Consider the following 21,250-nt stretch of genomic DNA (forward strand, 5'->3'; position numbering starts at 1 on the left):
AGTATGTTGAAAACAGCTTTTTAATATTATCTTTATGAAACCTGAGAGCACAATAGTTATAATATATTATTAATGTGCCTACCGCTGTGACTATTAGGGAAAGAGATAGAATGTTAAAGGAAAAACTAGTCTTGGTTCAAGATTTAAGTGTTTAAACTTTCAGGGCTCTTATAGTTGGTATATACGATGTATTCTGCACAAGTGATTATTAATAACTGGAAGGTAATGTATCCTTTCTTAAAATGTATTTGTACAGGAAAGTATTTTGTACATCTAAAAGTGTGCTTTGTTTATAAGCTCAAATAATCAACCAACCATTGCTAATACAAAAAAACTCAACAGTAACTATGCTGAGAACCCTCAAATCCTCTCTCTAAACTTTTCAAATTGTGCTTAAGCCTGTTTGTACTGGCAGAGTTTTTCAAAGCTGCTTATGATTGTTTAAAAAATAAACAAAAGCTGTATTATTTTACTGTTATGGGCTCCTTCATCCATGTCCATTTTCTAGCATAGCAGTGTCCAAAGTTTTTTCATACTTGCCAAAATTGTGGTGAATGTGTTAATATTTTTGCTGCATGACAAAAAAAATAACTTTTTTTTGAGGGTGGAAAAATACACAGGAATATTTTGAATTATTTACTGATAGCATTAGTGAGAAATCTGACATCTTTTTCATTAAGTAGTGTAGGGAAATCAGGCATAACGTCAGTCACACTACATATCAACTCTGCCACTAAATTTTCATCCAATATCTGTGACCTGTATTTTCATCATTTTTACTGTAGAAAAAGTTGATCAGAATCTCGTTGAATTTTGATTTAAAATACAAGTCCAAATCATAACAATTGAATTATCTTTCAAATGTTGATTGTTCTCAAGTAAAATCATATCTGACTCAAAGAGGTGCCTCTGCAAAGAAAAAACCCTCACAACTCTTGAGATAGTTAAGAACTGCAGATGTCAAAGTGCATTTTGCAGAATATAGGACCAAGGACAAATCTGAAATTTTTCACGGTGAACACTTTCTTGAACTGGTACATGTATAAAAGAATTTTATTAAAAATAATTTTAAAAAATAGGGTATAGAAGCACCAATTCACCACAGATCAATAGCCATTTTGCCATATGTGGCAAGTGGCAACCATGTTGGATACCAGGATTCTAACATGGTATCAGTTCTGTCATGGGAAGTCTATGTGAACCAGAGGTCAGCTTTTTTGGTGACCCAGAGGCACAATTTGAAAAGCTGTTGAGGGCACTACCACAAAACAGTTGTCATGATTGCCAAGGCAAGGTGACTTGTCAAGAAGATGGGTCTGAGCCCAATAACTAAACCACAACCAATCCATTTACAGAAAAAAACTAATGATGCTCAGAGAAACACTTCATCCCTGAAAGCCATAAAAAGGCAATTCCACTCCCCAAAGCAGTAACAGCAAAAACATCTAGCCCAGCCACTGCCCAATGAATATTTTTTTAAAAAATGTAAAAATCTCAAGGAACTGGGGTCCAGGCCAGATGTACATCATATGTACTCAGTGATAGTTGTATCACAATACCTATTTGGCCTTCAAACTAACACTTCATCCTGTAAGCTATTTGCTCAGCTTGTCTACAACCTGAATACTTTTGACTGGTTTTTCTTTTGGAATTAACTCCACAGTTTTTACGTATCAAGTTATTCTGACTGCTACGTTAAGAACAGAGAAAAGGACCACAGATGTAAAATGAGCACCACAGTGAGACAGTCAAGGTAAAAGACATAACAATTAGCTAAGACTTAGTGAATACATATATATGGAAATCTGTTTGCAACTGCTGCACAATGTACATTTAGAAGACCTAATTTAACATGCAGATTTTGAACAGACATGATCCAGCTAAATTTAAGTGTTTTGTAAGTCTCACTAAATTTCAAGCATGTGGTTAATTCACCCAATGAATCAAATAAGGGTTAGCTGTACTTTGGCTGCATCATGCCCAATATTTCAAAATACCATAATAATTAACTCTCAAGAAACCAGTAGATTACTTCCACAGACAGATTATTTATTTTGTTTATGAATCACTTCCCATGAGGCATCCTGAAGCAATTTACAGTATAACAAGTTACATATATACAAAGAGTCAACACATTTGATCCTGCTGCTGAAAGAATTGTACTGGCTGCCCATTAGCTACCAGGCTACGTTCAAGGTGTTAGTTTTGGTTTATAAAGCCCTATGCAGCTTGGGATCAGGATATCTAAAAGATTGTCTTACCTCTTATACACCCAGTCGATCACTGTGCTCTGTAGGTGAGGGCTCCTGCAGATACCATCTTACCAGGAGGTCCGTTCACACAACATAGGAAGCGGACCTTTAGTGTTGTGGCACCTACCCTTTGGAATTTCCTCCCCTTAAATGTTAGATAGGCAGTGTCTGTCTTTTTGGTGCCTACTGAAGACCTTCCTCTTTCAACAAGCCTTTCAGGCAGAGACCTTATCCCAGTCCACATCTGTGTTGGAATTGTTTTTAAGATGTTTGAAAAGATTTTTTAAAATATTTGTTTCTTTTAAGATGTTTGTTTTGACACTTTTAAGATGTTTTGTTTTAAAGATGTTTTTAGTGTTTTTCATTTGCTGGCTACCCTGGGCTCCTTCTGGGAGGAAGGGCGACATATAAATTAATAAATAAATATAAATAAATGATATATACACGTGCACACAGTCACCAGGGGGGTAGAGTTTAAAACAACAGCAGCACATGCATAAAATCAACTAAAATCCAATGCAGGAACCAACTAGTAGATAAACAGATATCTAGATAAGATAGGTAGATATATTTTTAAAAAGCTACCCCCTTGCATGGTGGCTTTTGTTTTGGATTTTGATATGGCCTTATACTGCCTTTATATCATCATGCACTATATTCTCCATCTGCTTTTCTTGCTGCTGCCCCCCACCCCAGAACGGCTTCCCCATTTTTTTTATTGTATTGGGGAAACAACGCATATCTAAATGTTTAAACAACATCTGTAAGGACATCGTTAAATCATGCCTGGGGATGGGGAAGGGGGGAAAAGCAGACTAACCCTTGAAACATGACAATCCCTGATTGATTTTAGATTGCTCAAGTCGGAGAGGATAATTTGGGAAGGTTTTAACATTTATAGCCAAGTACTTGTGTTTACTGTAACTTTGATTGCTCATAAAAGTATTGATGCTATTACATGGATTCACAACTCAGCATGTCCACTTAACTGTAACAAAAGACAGTAGATCTAAGAAAATAAGATACATATTTTACCAACCTGTCTGCTACTAAAAATGTAACCTGAAGTGTCATTTTCCCCTAAGATCCTGGCTGTGCATAATGCCTGGAATCTCCTTTCAGTATTTTCCCATTATAACAGGGCAACCTCAGGCTCTGGGGTCAAATGACGTTCTCTATGTCTCCCTATTTGGCCCTTGGAAGTCTCCCATAGGCCACACACCCCTTGAGTGCTTTAACTTGACTGGAATGAGTCCCTGAATTGTGATAATACCTCTTGCTTGCCTGGAAACATGTGTGTAAAAACCTCTGACTTTTGCATGGCTGGAATGTAACCTACTATACAAAGTTAAGAGTCGTATCCATTGCTTTGCCAACTTTGCATATGCCCTGTTCACCACTGGAATGCATCCCCAAGGGAATGTGGCCGACTGGTTGAAAAAGGTTCCCCACCCCTGCATTGGAAGGAAGCTTTACAGAACCAGCACGGCATCTGCTAGCCTTGGCTTAATTGAAGATCAGACTTAAAGTCTGGCAATAAAAAGATGTTCAGTGCAGAACCTTTCGAGATACTATTCACCTCTGAAATAGTAAAGTCAAGCTGTTTAACAATTACAGCCAGCGTAAGCGTTGTGACAAAATCCAGGCCCGTGGAATCCATGGTGCCTGCCTTTTGCAGTTGCTTGGACCTGTACCAGCTAGAATTCCCCGAGAAAATGGACAAGAGAGCAAGGCTGACCATTCGTGTGGCAGGTCTTCAACATGAAAAAGGAATTAATCTTGCTTCCCAGCCTCTGCAAGCTTTCTTTGCTACAAGATTTTCCAGGGTAGCTTCATTAGACACTGGGACAAAGCCACTGTACCAGTAAGCAGAAAGCTGTTTGTTCAGAATGAGAGCAGATATGAGCATATCACATGGTAAGTTAGGATGGGAAGGATCGTGAGAAACTAAACTGTAGTAAGTATGGTGTTGATAGATTTAATAACAAATATATGAAATATCCATTTTTGCTTATCTATCCCATCAGTCTGCTTAAGTGTAAAGATATGTGTATATAAACATTCTAAACAAGCCTGGCCTTATTCATTTTTACTTAGGAGTAAGTCCTGTTGAATTCTAAAGGGCTAACTCTGAAGTAAATGGGCACAAGACTGGTGCAAAAATACAGAAAACAAGTGCATGTAGCTCTCTCTACGTAGGAATTAGAAGTACAGAATGTGAGTAATGCATTTCTGACTTACACTTTTAATATTATACACACTGACATTGTTAGCAGGCTGGCCAAGAGCCTATAAATCTGAGAGACACTCCACCCCAACATGGCCTATATGACTTTTTAAATGGCTTCAGCCTGGTTCATTTTGCAAGAAGGCTGCTTGAGACCTGATGAAAAAAGTATCATTTCAACCAAGAGGATGTTGCCAGTCATATGCACAGGACATGACCTTTGGCAATCCAATCAATGCAATCCCCAAAGTAAATGTAAACCTTGGCACTCAAGAGCCCATTGTTCAAAGCTAGCTAAAATGTGAATACCACCACCAAAAAAAGCCCATCACCCTGACCATACGACACATCATATGTATGGAAATTAAGGAAGGATACCTGCCTGATCTTAAAATACTTGGAAGAAACAAATCACCAGGAACAGATGGCACACCAATAGAATTGCTACAAGCAACTGAGACTGAATCTGTCCAAATGTTGACAAAAATTTGTCAACAAATATGGAAAACTAAACAATGGCGCACAGACTGGAAGATTTCAATATACATCTCAATTCCAAAGAAAGGGGATCGTAGGGAATGCAGTAATTATCGAACTATTGCCTTAATACCCCATGCAAGTAAACTAATGCTCAAAATTCTACAACAAAGGCTCTTACCATATATGGAGCGAGAAATGCCAGACGTCCAAGCTGGATTTAAAAAGGGAAGAGGCACCAGAGATCATATCGCAAACATATGTTGGATAATGGAATGGAGCAAGGAATTTCAGAAGGAAATCACCCTGTGCTTTATAGATTACAGCATAGCCTTTGATTGTGTAGATCATGAAAAACTACAGAATGCCTTAAAAGAAATGGGGGTGCCACAGCATCTGATTGTTCTGATGCTCAACCTATACTCTGGACAAGAGGCTACTGTAAGGAAAGAATATGGAGAAACTGATTGGTTCCCCATAGGAAAGGGTGCGAGACAGAGATGTATTTTATCACCCTATTGGTTTAATCTATGTGCAGAACGTATCATATGGAAAGCAGGATTGGACCAAGATGAAGGACGTGTGAAAATTGGAGGGAGAAATATCAATAATTTAAGATATGCAGACAATACCATACTCTTAGCAAAAACCAGTAATGATTTGAAACGAATGCTGATAAAAGTTAAAAAGCACAAAAGCAGGACTACAGCTGAATGTCAAGAAGACTAAAGTAATGACAACAGAAGATTTATGTAACTTTAAAGTTGATAATGAGGACATTGAACTTGTCAAGGATTATCAATACCTTGGCACAGTCATTAACTGAAATGGAGACAATAGTCAAGAAATCAGAAGAAGGCTAGGACTGGGGAGGGCAGCTATGAGAGAACTAGAAATGGTCCTCAAATGCAAAGATGTATCACTGAAAACTAAAGTCAGGATCATTCAGACCATGGTATTCCCGATCTCTATGTATGGGTGTGTTGGACAATGAAAAAAGCGAGTAAGAGAAAATCAACTCATTTGAAATGTGGTGTTGGAGGAGAGCTTTGCACATACCATGGACTGCAAAAAAGAGAAATAATTGGGTGTTAGAACAAATTAAACGAGAACTATCACTAGAAGCTAAATGATGAAACTGAGGTTATCATACTTTGAACACATAATGAGAAGACATGATTCACTAGAAAAGACAATAATGCTGGGAAAAACAGCAGGGAGTAGAAAAAGAGGAAGGCCAAACAAGAGATGGATTGATTCCAAAAAGAAAGCCACAGACCTGAACTTAACAGGATCTGAACAGGGTGGTTCATGACAAATGCTATTAGAGGCCACTGATTCATAGGGTCACCATAAGTCGTAATCGACTTGAAGTTGGATAGTGAAATTGACTTGAAGGCTTTTGTCCAGAAAGGTATAAAAACTGGACTCCTAGGCTGTGCTGGGTTCTGGTTGCCCAATTCCACTATGAAATCACCTGGTGAATAGCTGTTCTGGTCTCTGGGTCTTGGTCACCCACCCTGCCGAATATCACTGTACCTGAAATCGCCTGCTGAATCACTTTAGCTAGCCAGAACCCAGAGATCTGACTCTCCCCTGTTCTTCCTTCACTATCTCTGGACCCCTGCCTGCTAAAACAGAGGTCGCTGCTTGCTGAAGCTGCTTCAAAAGTTCTTTTCAGGGCTCCACTACTTTTCCTGCTTTGCTCTGAACCTTTGTTAGCCAAAGCAGAGATCAAAGAAGCCATGTCAGGACCCCTGCCTACTGCATCTGCTGTTTCCCTGTGTGACCCAGGAGTCTCAACACTCAAGTGCAATTTCTAGATTGCCCATCTGGGCTGGGAAAGACGTATCTCATTCTCTATCCTGGAGGTCCTTTTCCTACAAATTGTAGCCTCCATATCTGCTCCCTCTGCCTATCTTTGACTCTGTGTGTGTGTGTGTGCGCGCATGTGCGCTTCAGAAGCCATGCTCTGGTCCTCCCTGCCTAGCTGCGCATGACTGAGGCCTAGCCTGCAAAGTGAGCCCAGAGAGAGAAAAAGGGCAGACTAGCGTGCCTTCTTCAGTTGTGCTGAACTCAACTACCTCCCCATCTCCTCTTATGCCATGTGCTTGCACCTTCGTGTGTGTGTGTATTTTGAGAATGTATGTGAATTTAGCTATGATTAGGTTTATTTAGCTAATTTCCTCACACATATTGTTATGGAGCTAATCCCCACTGGTGTCAACAGATATGTACTGTTACTGAGCCATTGAAGTGTTAAATGTGTATATTTTGATTGTGTGTATATACTCAATAAATATCCCCATGTTTAAGATCTGTATGAGTGCAAGTTCCTGGGTAAATCTCCAAGCCACACTAATGCCAAAGATCCTAATTCACAAGACTTGTAGAATGTGTGAATGTGAAACACAGGTCTACAGAGAAGTCTTGCTAACAACATGTGATATAATTTGCTGGCAATGAATTAAATAACTATATTTTGCTTCCCTGAAGACCAAGCAGCAATTATTTAACACTTTAACGGGAAGAGATTGAGCTTTATGAGAAAACTACACATTAAGTAATTATATCACTTTTTCTGGTTGTTTCTGGTTCTTTCAGTCACAGAGGTTTCATCACACAGGAAAGGTGCCATTATTTAGCTCTACTCTAAGAACATAAGAACATAAGAAGAGCCTGCTGGATCAGGCCAGTGGCCCATCTAGTCCAGCATCCTGTTCTCACAGTGGCCAACCAGGTGCCTGGGGGAAGCCCGCAAGCAGGACCCGAGTGCAAGAACACTCTCCCCTCCTGAGGCTTCCGGCAACTGGTTTTCAGAAGCATGCTGCCTCTGACTAGGGTGGCAGAGCACAGCCATCACGGCTAGTAGCCATTGATAGCCCTGTCCTCCTCTGTCAGGTCCTTTTCTATGCTCATGCACGTAACATGAAATAATGGAAAAGCACGATTGTTCACACTGTCATGCATAAAACCGAGGGTAGGTGAATACATACAACTTATACAACATACATACAACAGTATTCAGATTGTTTCTACCTTACTGCTATATAAGGACATAGCAACATATTAGGAATTCCTTACTAATAAGCCTTTCTATGGAAAGCACCAGCAGCAGAGGAGTGGTGAGGGACTATGCCATCTGCATTTCTCTCCTGTTATACCTGAGGAGACCAGCTCCTCAATAAAACCCGCCTGGGCTTGGACATCAAACACAATGAGTGGATGAAACTGTTGTGCTGATCCCACCCACCCCGCCCCCACTTGGAAGTGTGCCAGCCGTGCCTTGTGAGCATACTCTGGGCTATACAGTCACAGCAGGAGGCAGCTATCCCTTTGGGTTGGTGCCTGGGTACCTCTCTGTATTTTTAAGCCTTTGTTTTAACCTGCAGTGAGAGGGCAGGTTTGCCGTGAGGGTTTCTTGTGGTATGGTGCTTCCAGCATTCTGCACTGTTACTATATGAATGGGGGTGTGCGTGGCTAAAGGGTCCTGAGATTGCCTGCTCCTTCTTCCTTGGCTCTTGCTACTTCCAGGGTTCATTTGTTGGCCTTAATAGTGTGCTCTAAATATTTTGATATACCACTGTGTAAGTATTTTTTAAACTAAAATTATGTTATGTTTTATTACTTGTTGTTTATTGAAATGCTTATACTAGAAGAGTTTATTAATTTAATGTTTACAAACATTAATTGAATTGATCCCTGAATTATTAAAATTTTATTGACAAGTGGTTGTAGCATGTTTATTTTTATATAATTGTTTTTATATACCATTTGTTTGCTTTGATATGCTATTTTTTACCTGCATTGGGCATCATTTTCGAAGAAAAAGTAGGGTACAAATAGTCAAATGATATGGAAATGAAATTAATCATTTCCATATTGGATTATAGTACCGAAATAAGTTGTTACTACTGCTTAATTTGCTGGCATTCAATTAATTTATTTGAGTCCCACCTTTCTTCCAAGGAGCTCAGAGCAGAATTTTGACTTCTCAGCAGCCCTACAATATAGGTGAGGTTGAGACACAGTTTGCCCAAGGCTATTCATTGGGTTTTTATAGCCAAGAAAGCGATTTCAGCCCAGGTTTCCTATATACAAGCACTACATTCTAGCTACCACATCCCATTGGTTCAATCCAATAATATCAAATATTTCAATCCCAAATATTTGTGTCACCCCATCTGTGTGCAACACTGGCATAACATTCTTCAGATTATGCTGCAACCTGGGCCCAAATATGGAATGCCTGTTCTTGAGCAATTATTTGCAAAACCAGCAAGTTCAACATTAATGACATAAAATTGCAGTCCTAAACCTTGAAAATCCTGTTACTTACTGACTAAATAAACAAACAGGCACACCTAATAGGAAGTTTAAGTTCCACTGAATTCAGTGGGATTTACTTCTGAGTAAGCATGCTTGAAGTCTAGCAGCAATTCACGTTTTCAGACACAGACGCCTGACATCTTAAGAACGTAAGAGCAGCACGGCTAGATCAGACCAAAGGCCTATCTAAGCCAGCATCTTCTTTCCCAACCAGGGATGCCTTTCAGAAGCCTACAAACCAGACCTAAGGGTAACAGCCCTCTCTCATTGGTGCCCCCCAGCAATAGGTATTCAGAGGATTGCTACTTTGATCCCAGAGGAAGTATATTGCTAGTAGCCATTGATACCTTATCCTCCATGATCCACAAGACACTTGAGTTTCTAAATTTCCATGTAAGCTATGGTCTCATTAACTCTAATTACAATAAACAGTTAAGTGGGTGTATTCTCTCTTAATTGCTTTCATGGAATGCCCTATGGCTATGATATTCAAATGAATCTTTCTACTTTTTCTAACATGTATAGCTTCTTCTGTGAGGGAGGTCAGAGTGCCATTGTAGCCTCACAGTAATCAAGGTGGTAGAGTTAGTTATAGGGAGAGAGAGACAAACACAGAGAGGCTTACCCAACTTGACCAAGCAGTGAACGTCACAGGTAAGTGGGCATTTGACCTTGGCTTTCCTATGTCCAAGTTCAATACACTTGCTCTCACTAAAAGTGTGTTTTAAGGAATGGGAAAATAAATGGCCAGAAGCCTGTTGACTGAAATTTCAATTTTGCTTTTGAAAGTTAACATCAGAATTTGAAATCTATTAGGATTTTTTGGATAAAGAAGGCTATCCATACTAAGTATATGTGTCCATATTCCTCTCCTCCCCCCATACCATTTAGGCTGCAGTTCAATACACACTAACCTGGGAGTAAGTCCCATTTAACCCAATGGAGCTTACTTCTGAGTAGACATATTTGGTTGCAGCCTTAGTAGAGTATGTTCCAGAGGAAGTTCATATGAACAAATTCCAGGGGCAAATGTTTTGTGGCTCAAAATCACTACATTTTGGTATTGTATGCTTCTATCGATTTTATGTTATTTTCACGTTTTAGTGCTTAGAGATTTTAACTTTTTTGCACATTACAGTGGAAAGAAGACTCACAAATCTCTAGCTATAATCTGAAATTCAGTGTGTTGCTATTTAAAAATGATTAGAGCATTCTACACTTTTGGTTTAGGCAGTCTTGAACAAAACCAATACAAGTTTGCACTTCCATTGAAGAAAACAGAAAATTAAAGTACATGAATAATTATCTTAGAGGCATATGAATCGACCCGGTCACTTCGCTCAGCATCTAAGGCCCTCCTCCGGGTACCAACCCATCAGGAAGCCCGGAGGACAGTTACTCGATCTAGGGCCTTTTCTGTAGTGGCCCCCGAACTGTGGAACAGCCTCCCCGAAGAAGTACGCCTGGCGCCGACGCTTCTATCTTTTCGGTGCCAGGTTAAGACCTGGCTATGCTCCCAGGCATTTTAAGCGTTTAATGTTATAATTTTAAATCTTTTTTTTTTGCTGTTTATGTTTACTGTTGGTAGGTTGATTTTATTGTGATATTCTGTATTTTAATCTTTTGTACACCGCCCAGAGGGCCACTCACTATGGGCGGTTTAAAAATGAAACAAATAAAATAAAATAAATAAATAAAAATATGACACAAGAAAGTATTTAAAACATTTTCACTTTGAAACCCTCTTCCTCTGGCAGAAAAGCCATAAAATCTAGCATTACTAGTTTATTTCTAGTATCATGCTATCAAGGCATGAGTGTGCACTAAACATCACACTGCAGCTGCACATTCCTATTATGATCATGATTCAGTCAATGTTAACTATCTAACTTCCATTGGTTTCAATGAAAAATATTGGAAACAAAGCCCTATGAGGAGAGACTGAAAGAACTGGGCATGTTTAGCCTGGAGAAGAGAAGACTGAGGGGAGATACGATAGCACTCTTCAAGTACATGAAAGGTTGTCACATAGAGGAGGGCCGGGATGTCTTCTCGATCGTCCCAGAGTGCAGGACACGGAATGGGCTCAAGTTGCAGGAAGCCAGATTTCGACTGGACATCTGGATAAACTTCCTAACTGTTAGAGTCATACGACAATGGAACCAATTACCTAGAGAGGTAGTGGGCTCTCCGACACTGGAGGCATTCAAGAGGCAGCTGGACAGCCATCTGTCAGGAATGCTTTGATTTGGATCCTGCATTGCGCAGGGGGTTGGACTCGATGGCCTTATAGGCCCCTTCCAATTCTACTATTCTATGATTCTATGATTTTAGCATGCAAGTTCTCACATGAAAATAAATGGGAGGTAGAAGTAGCTTAACCTTGTCTGAGTTGGGGCCAGGTTTTGGCTAGGAGGGAAGCAAAGCAAACGTGTGTGTTGTGTGTTATGTGCCTTCACATCGATTATGACTTATGGTGACCCTATGAATCAGCGACCTCCAATAGCATCTGTTATAAACCACCCTGTTCAGATCTTGTAAGTTCTGGTCTGTGGCTTCCTTTATGGAATCAATCCATCTCTTGTTGGGTCTTCCTCTTTTTCTACTCCCTTCTGTTTTTCCCAGCATTATTGTCTTTTCTAGTGAATCATGTCTTCTCATTATATCTATAAAGTATGATAATCTCAGTTTCATCATTTTAGCTTCTAGTAATAGTTCTGGTTCGTTTTGTTCTAACACTCAATTATTTCTCTTTTTTGCAGTCCATGGTATCTGCAAAGCTCTCCTCCAACACCACATTTCAAACAAGTTGATTTTTCTCTTATCCACTTTTTTCACTATCCAACTTTCACATCCATGCATAGAGATCGGGAATACCATGGTCTGAATGATCCTGAGTTTGGTGTTCAGTGATACATCTTTAAAAAGATCTAAAGCACACGAAAAACATGTATCTCAAAACACTGGAGAAATAAAAAGGGGCCACCCCCCCCCCCATGTAGGTGCCAGACAAGCCTCTGTGGTGTTCAGTGATACATCTTTGTATTTGAGGACCTTTTCTAGTTCTCTCATAGCTACCCTCCTAGCCTTCTTCTGATTTCTTGACTATTGTCTCCATTTGGTTAATGATTATGCCAAGGTATTGATAATCATTGACAAGTTCAATGTCCTCATTATCTACTTTAAAGTTACATAAATCTTCTGTTGTCATTATTTTGGTCTTCTTGACGTTCAACTGTAGTCCTGCTTTTGTGCTTTCCTCTTTTTCATCAGCATTCATTTTAAATCATTACTGGTTTCTGCTAGTAGTATGGTATCGTCTGCATATCTTAAATTGTTGATATTTCTGCCTCCAGTGTTTACATCTCCTTCCTCTTGATCCAATCCTGCTTTCTGTATGATATGTTCTGCATACAGATTAAACAAATAGGGTGATAAAATACACCCATCTCACACTCTTTCCGATGGGGAACCAGTCAGTTTCTCCATATTCTGTCCGTACAGTAGCCTCTTGTCCAGAGTACATCAGGGCAATCAGATACGCGTCAGAACAATCAGATGCTGTGGCACCCCCATTTCTTTTAAGACATTCTGTAGTTTTTCATGATCTACACAATCAAAGGCTTTGCTGTAATCTATAAAGCACAGGGGGATTTTCTTCTGAAATTCCTTGGTCCGTTCCATTATCCAACATATGTTTGCGATACGATCTCTGGTATCTCTTCCTTTTCTAAATCCAGCCTGGACATCTGGCATTTCTCGCTCCCTAGATGGTAAGAGCCTTTGTTGTAGAATCTTGAGCATTACTTTACTTGCATGGGATATTAAGGCAATAGTTCGATAATTACTGCATTCCCTGCGATCTCCTTTCTTTGGAATTGGGATATATATTGAATTTTATTTATTTATTTATTTATTAAATTTCTATACCGCCCCATAGCCGAAGCTCTCTGGGCGGTTCACAACAGGATAAAACATCAATATACAATTAAAACCACATATAGAATTCAAAAACACACAGGAATACTAAATATTAAAATACTAATATACTAAAATACTAAAATTATTAAATGTAAAAGTACAAAGATGTGATAATGTTATATGATTAAAATGCCTGAGAGAAGAGGAAGTCTGTGGGCCATTGCTTTATTTTCCATATATGTTGACAAATTTTTGTCAACATTTGGACAGATTCAGTCTCAGTAACTTGTAGCAACTCTACTAACTAGTATGCCATCTGTTCCTGGTGATTTGTTTCTTCCAAGTATTTTAAGAGCAGCTTTCACCTCACATTCTAAAATTTCTGGTTCTTCATCATACAGTTCCTCCATGAATGAATCTGTCATCCTTTCATCTCTTTTATAAAGAGTTCTTCAGTGTATTGCTTCCATCTTTTACTTAATCTCAGTCAGTCAGTGTGTTCCCCCACTGATTATTCAACATCCCTACTCTTGGTTTAAATTTTCCTTTCATTTCTCTAATCTTTTGGAATAGGGCTCTTGCTCTACCTTTTTTATTATCTTCTTCTATTTCTATACAATAACTATTGTAATAATTCTCTTTGTCCCTATGTACTAGTCACTGTATTATTGTATTAGGGTTCTAACCGTTTTCTATCGGCTTTGCTTTCCTTCTTTCTTTAACCATTTTAAGAGTTTTTCATCAGTCATCCATTGAGGTCTTTCTCTCTTTTTAACTAGAAGGATTGAATTTTTGCATTCTTCCCTGATAATGTCTCTGACTTCAACCCCTATTTCTTCTGGTTCTCTGCTAACTAACTTTAAAGCCTCAAATCTGTTCCTTATTTGATCTTTATATTCTTCTGGGATGTTATTTAAATTATATTTTGGCATTATTGGCTTCACAGAATTCAATTTCTCTTGCTTCATTTCTATCTCCTAAGCCCCACAATTTATATTTTCCCACAATTTCTAGTTCTTCTCTGTTCCTGACTTTTGCACTCCAGTCCTCCATGATTATCAGAACATCTTGTTTTGGTGTGTGATCAATTTCTTCCTGTACTTCTGGACTTCCGGGAAGGGTGACTTCGCTTGTGCCTGCTTTTTGAGACGAGCTCTCGTCTCAGAAGAAGCTTTTTCAGTTTTAAAATCAGTCAGAACGTTCTTTTTGACTGGTAAAGATTTTCTCCCGGGCAGGGAGAAACGCAGAGATTAACCACAAAAGCCTGTTTTTGTTGGGAGGACTGGATTTCATTAATTTATGAGAGAAGGTTCAGCCAGCAATGCCGGACGGAGTTCCAAACAAGCTCTAACTGATTAATGCGACACGTTTATCTTTTCTTCAAAGAAAAACGGACTTTAACAGGCAAGCATCCTTCTTTCTATTTTTTTTTCACTTGGTTTAAATTGTTGCAGCAAAAAGAGATTTGTCAATGAATCAGCTATAAAGAATTTCTGGGTGAGTTATAACTCTTCTGTTTTATTCATGAAATTAAGGAGGAAAGAAATTGAAAAAGCTTATCTTTGTTTTTATTGCAAAAAGCTGTCCTGGAAGTGCATTCTAAAGATACAAACGGAAGAGGGATTTCTATTCCGAGGAGAAAAATAAATAAATAAATTTGATTTATGAACTTTGGAATATTATATGTCTGGGACTATTTTCTTTTTGGTCTATTTCATTTTGACGAATCTGCTTGTTCACGACGCCACTAACTGTTTTGATGCTGGGAACTAAATTTGTTTTGTATTCCTGAACATATAAGAGATAAGGCAGGCTGTTCTGTCTATACTGTGATGTCATCAAGGCTGGAATATTAACCCAATTGTTGCTGAAATAAGAAGTGGGGTTTTTTTTTTTGGTTTTGTTTTCGTGGTTTTAAGAATGGCAATCAAGAAAGTGGCTGAGATTCTGGAAGTAATTATGTTTCAGAAAATAATGGATGAGATTGAGATAACGAAACAAACCCTGAGACAGGGTAGAAAGGAGATGAAAATTGAATTGGGCAAAATGACGCAGGAGCTTAAAGAAATAGGGGATCTTGTGAGAGAGGAGATTGATGAGATCAGAGATGAGAAAAGTAAAATTAAAGGGAAGATACAAGCCCTGGAGATTGGAACAAATGTGGAATTGGAAAAAGATCTGGAGTTTATGGATATTAGAAACAAAGTTTACTGTCTGGAATTCAACGTTGTCTGTGAAGAAATTAATGAAGATATTAGAGATAAAGTTATCAATGTCTTGGATAATTTTCTGGACTGGAATGATGTGATGGAGCTTGACATAGAAAAAATCTATGGAATTAACTACAGATATGTGACAATGGAAAAACTCTCAAGAGATGAGCCAGTGCATTTTGTAAAAAAGAAGAACAGAGATATGACTTTACAACAATATTTCAGCAACATATTCAGAATTGATGGCAAGGAAATATTTGTGATAAAGGAAATTCCCATCAGACTCTTATTATATGACTATGGCTACGACAGCAAGATTATTATGGGATACTGATAATGGAAGAATGGATACTGAAATTACTGGACTTAACAGGACTACTGAAGATGGAAGATGGAATTAATATTGATAATGGAAGAATGGCTATTGAAATTATTGGACCTAACAGATTTGATGAGATGGATTAATCGATATGTTTATTTGGACTATGGCTACGACAACAAGATTATTATGGGATACTGATAATGGAAGAATGGCTACTGAAATTACTGGACTTAACAGGATTATTGAAGATGGAAGATGGAATTAACATTGATAATGGAAGAATGGCTATTGAAATTATTGGACCTAATAGATTTGAACGAGATGGATTAATTGACATGCTTATTTGGAGAAAAATTGATAGATATATTTCTCAAAGAACTGAAACCTCTCTTTGACTTTTTGTGGAAAGAATAAAGTAATGTTTATGAGATTTGATGATTAATTAAGATAACTACTGGAGGAAAGTGATTTTATAATATAATTTAAGAGACAGGATTGCTATATATTGTAGACCTATAACTGATCTTTGACAAATCGGAAGTCAACATTTTATTTTACTGTTTAATTATTTTTGTTTTGTTTTGTTTTTTGTCTTTGAATGTTTTTTGATTTTGTTTTGTTTGTTTTATGAAAATTTGAATAAAAATTATTGTAAAAAAAAAAAATTCTTCCTGTACTTCTGTGTAAAATCTCTCCAATTCCTCTTCTTCTGTATTTGCCATTGGAGCATAGACTTGGATGATAGTTATGCTAATAGGTTTCTTGTTAAATCTCATTGGTATCACTCACTCAGACCTTGGGTTATAGCTCCTAACTGCGTTTACTACATTACTTCTCAATATTAAAGCAACCACATTTCTTCTTAATTTCTCCTTTCCTGAATAAAATATCTTGTAGTTGCCTGATTGAAAATGTCCCATTCCTGTCCATTTTAATTTACTCAAGCATACCTTAACATGGTGAGGGGGTTTGAGAGTGTTGAAGAAGCTGAGAGCAATGCCGTCAGGAGTCTACATCAAAAGACTTGACTCCTAGCAGGGGCACCCAATACAGAATAGTAAAAGCTGAGACAGCAGACTAAGATGCATCCAGTCTCAGAGGAAGGCAATGGTAAACCACCTCTGAATACCTCTTACCATGAAAACCCTATGAATAGACTAAAGCAAACATAGCTTTCATAATATCATACATCTGCACAGGCTTACAATTTCTAGGAGTCTCAACAAGCAATATTTTCCTTGCACAGTATTTTATAAAGTAACAGCATTGCATTTTTGCAAAATTACATACCAGATTTCAAGACAAATACACTAAGACATAGAGACATGCATCAGACAGGTTAAATGAATAAATCTGCATCAAGTGTGCTTTTATATTCTGATGCCCCTATTAGTGATTAACATGTATTTTTTCTAATTATTTGAGAATGTTCTTTAAACGTGGTATTCAAAAATAAATATCTGTAAGTGCAATTCAACATACAAAGCTTTCTGTGTTTTTCATTATTCAACACATCTAAAAGGCTACAACAAATTGATCTCCCATGTCTGCTGTAAGGTCACAGAAATTGATAACCCCTACAAGCTATATTATATGAGTCTGTCTGTGCCTCACAGATAGTGCACTTTGTGAATTAATCCTCTGAAGGCAAATATATTGTAAGTAGCTTGTTATCTCCAGAGTACTAAATTGAAAAATACATGGGATTATATTGACAGAAATTACATTTTCTGTAATGGGGTTTAATATATCTGAAACCTCTCCCATCGGTCCCTAATCACTCTAACTGAGAAAGGTTGGTTAATGCAGGTGCAATAAGGCATCAAAACCAAATGTATTCACTAAAATGGATTAGGCTATGTAATCAAAGCTTCAGCATTATTAATCTCTGACACTTACTGAATAATAGAAAAAATACTTTTGTCTAGAAACTGGCCCTCTCCCATTTCTCCCCTATACCACCAGGCTTTGAGCTTGCTTTGGCCATTTTCTGGATATTACTTCAAAGAGGATAAGGTTTCCAAATCGTAAACACTAATCTAAAAATATCAGGACAATTAATTAGATCCATTTAATTTTACACCGCATTCGATTTCAGTATGCTCCAGATATAAGCCTTGTTCTGGCATACTGGAGGAAACCTGCATTTCAGCGCAAGAACCAGTACCATTTCTGAAAAAAGCTTGAGGTGATCTTTTTGCTAACTTTAGGACCCATGTAATCAGAAACATCAAAAGCTTAATATTTTTCAGGAGCCTGTCTTTTTCCCCTCCTCAAGCAAGACTGATTTCTCCTCAAGCAAGATTTGAGGCCCATTTGCTTCAGGTGGTTCTTTTTTAACCTAATGCTGGTAAAGCGATTTTAGAACCAGCTTCCTCAGACTATGGGTGTGATCCTGTCGCTCAGGCTTCTTAATTGACATGAACTTTAATGGCATTTAAACAGCCTGTATGCTGGATTGCAACAACTAGGAATGCAATTAATACAAATGAAGCTGGGCTGAAATAATTACTATAAAAGAACTATAATAATAGTTAATTTATTTGTAATTTCCTAGCTATTGAGAAACTGATTTCTTGAAAGGTGGCCTAAAACAGATCCATTCTAATCATCAAGCACCACACAAATTCTTCTATTCTATCTATTTTCCAAGCTACAGGAAAGCAAATATCCATAATCTTGCAGGAGTAAAAACTAGTTCTCCCACCAGCTGAAACATTCTTTAGGCTACACTGGTTTTGGAGCCATAAACTAGCAAAGAAAGCAGGCTACTGAAGGATACATCATCATAACGCAAATCATTAGCTGCACGTTGCCAGAGGCTAGAATACCGATTGTGTGTAAACATTAAAGTACAATTACTTACCAATTGTTCACTTGAAGTATTGTGAGCCCTGTGTCTTGTGCCAACTGCTTTTTCTGCTCTTCTGAAGGGTAAGGATGCTGTAAGATATCAAAGTAAATGTACATAAATATTATATATGCATATATTAAATGCTAATTTTACCAGCCATTTTAGTTGAATCATAAAAGTGCAGTATCTATAATTAAAGACAAAAATGCTGAGGTGTGTCACTCTCATAATTATTAATGGACTACTACATCATATAATTAATGGCAGTAAAAGACAAGCCAATTAGAATGATTAGTGAAGTGGAGAAAGAGCTTCTTAGGATACAAGCAGGTACTTCTGATACTGAGGAAGGATACTTGCAGCAGAACAAAGTTTCAACTCTTATTTCAGAGAACCATGCATGCTCAATACTACAGAAAACCTTTGTTAATATCAGCAGCTCTCCATTAACTTGATCTTATGCCAATATGAGGCCTGCATCTTACGGTCAAACACTTATTATGCCTATGAATTTGGTTCTAATGAACCAATGCAGCTACCAATTTTGATCAAAATAGTTCTTTTATGCACTTCAAGTACAGGGTTCAACTGTAGTCAAGAACGAATACAAATATCAGAAATATAATGTTGTAGCAAATTCAGAAGCGCAGAGTCCCTTCATAATAGTCACAGCCAAATTATACAACCTTCTAAAATTATTCTATAATCTGACCAGGCTTGACTGCTGCTTTCTGCTTCTCTGTCACTGTCACCATTTGACTGTCCTTTCTCACTATCAGACATATTGCTTGAATTGCTGAATCCAATGTCTACATGTTTATTTTCTTTTGCTACTCATTCATAGCCTCTTGCACAAGGGCCCACAAAAGCCTGAAACTAATTCTGCTTAGGAATTAACTTCCAAGAGTAATCCAGAGCCTAATAAAGATGATGTGGCTATGTGAAAGAGCCAATGTGGGGTCAACAAACACAGTAAACTAGACCGGGAAGGTGCCCTTAAACTAGATTTTAGCTTCTGACAACATTAAAAAGTTATTTGCAAATGGTAAAACACCACAATATTGTAATTTAACCAAAATTTTAATGTCAACTAAACCTGCTGAAAATCTAGTTACATTAGTAGAAATTTATACTTCAATATTTTACAGAAAGATTGAAATAATCAACACTTGTGTACTTTTTACTGAGTCTTATGCCAGTTTTATAGTTTTGACTCTTACCTACAATTATAGTGTTGTGGCAATTTCTTTTTGGCTGCCCCCCTTACATTTGGTAAAAAAACAAATCTATGCAATATTTTAATTCTGCCTGTCCATACAATGAGGGACCTCTGGCCAAATTATACCTATTGCAGGCATACATAGTAGGGGTACAGCAATGTAGATCTAGTGGGATTAACTATGTAGTAGGGGAGTTCATCCGTATACCGTATACCCTGGGAGTCAGTCACAATCCCTTTCTAAAACCATATCTGGGGAACAACATAGCTGACTGTCAAATGCCTGACATTGTATTCTTGTGAGCTGGTTATCAGTCTCTTTTCTATCATGACCCATTGTCTCTACCTACTTCTGCTATGTAAAACAGCTTTACATAACATGGTAGGTAATGGAATCTGTTTCTAGCATAGCAGGACTTAATCTCGCCAGTTCTCCTCTCCTTTTGGAAGGAAGGGCGGGACATAAATTTAATAAATAAATAAAATAAATGCAATGCTTCAGGTTGAGTTGCTAGATTGGCGCAATACTCAGATTGTAAGAACATAAGAACACAAGAAGAGCCTGCTGGATCAGGCCAGTGGCCCATCTAGTCCAGCATCCTGTTCTCACAGTGGCCAACCAGGTGCCTGGGGGAAGCCCGCAAGCAGGACCCGAGTGCAAGAACACTCTCCCCTCCTGAGGCTTCCGGCAACTGGTTTTCAGAAGCATGCTGCCTCTGCCTCTGACTTGTGATGCTGCATACTATTATTTTAGTCAGGGAAGGGCCATAGCTTAGTGGTAGAGTCTGCCTTGCATGCAGAAGGTTCCAGGTTCAATACCCAGCATCCCCAGGTAGGGATAGAAAAGAGCCCTGCACTCTGCCAGAACACTGGCAAGCTGCTGCCAATCAATGGAGACCAGGTGTGGGGAACCTTTGGCCCTCCAGATGTTGCTGAACTGTAGCTCCCATCAGCCCCAGCAGGCATAGCCAATGGCCAGGAATGATGGGAGTTGTAGGTTACCAACATCTGGAGGATCAAAGGTTCTTCACACCTGATGTAGACAATACTTAGCTCAGTATAAAACAGCTTCCTATATTCCTAGTCATTGTGCCCATTCTGATCACTTATGTAGTGATGCAGGGCCTCTCAGAATTTTCTTTCATAATCAACTCAGCAGCCCCTCTTGTTGTTTTTAAAAGCTTGTAGTTCAGATAATGCCACTTTATTTACTTAGGCTTAACTACTTGCTTTGATATAATGCTGAACACTGTTTCTCTTTCTTATTTTGCTTTGCTACCTTGCATGTGATGTGTCTTTATATAACCAAGCAAGCTGTGCCTAATTTCATGCAGGAGCGAGAATTTTTAACACAGCCTCTAGCTATGGGGATTGAGAATTCTGTCGCCATTAAGCAATTTTTGATTGTTCTGGACTTTTTACAAATAGACAAGAAC

General features: G+C 38.2%; 1 protein-coding gene across 3 annotated transcripts in view; it reads right to left on the reverse strand.

The window, feature by feature from the left end:
* Window positions 1–21,250, reverse strand: part of LOC133382794 (homeobox protein Meis1) — a 217,615-nt gene that overhangs the window by 30,127 nt on the left and 166,238 nt on the right. For all 3 annotated transcript variants that reach the window (XM_061622227.1, XM_061622230.1, XM_061622228.1), the window contains exon 9: window positions 18,608–18,684. In XM_061622227.1, the coding sequence (XP_061478211.1) occupies window positions 18,608–18,684 (77 nt within the window). The remainder of the gene's footprint in view (window positions 1–18,607; window positions 18,685–21,250) is intronic.

The sequence above is a fragment of the Rhineura floridana genome, chromosome 4 (genome assembly GCF_030035675.1).
Source record: "Rhineura floridana isolate rRhiFlo1 chromosome 4, rRhiFlo1.hap2, whole genome shotgun sequence".
NCBI lineage: Eukaryota > Metazoa > Chordata > Lepidosauria > Squamata > Rhineuridae > Rhineura > Rhineura floridana.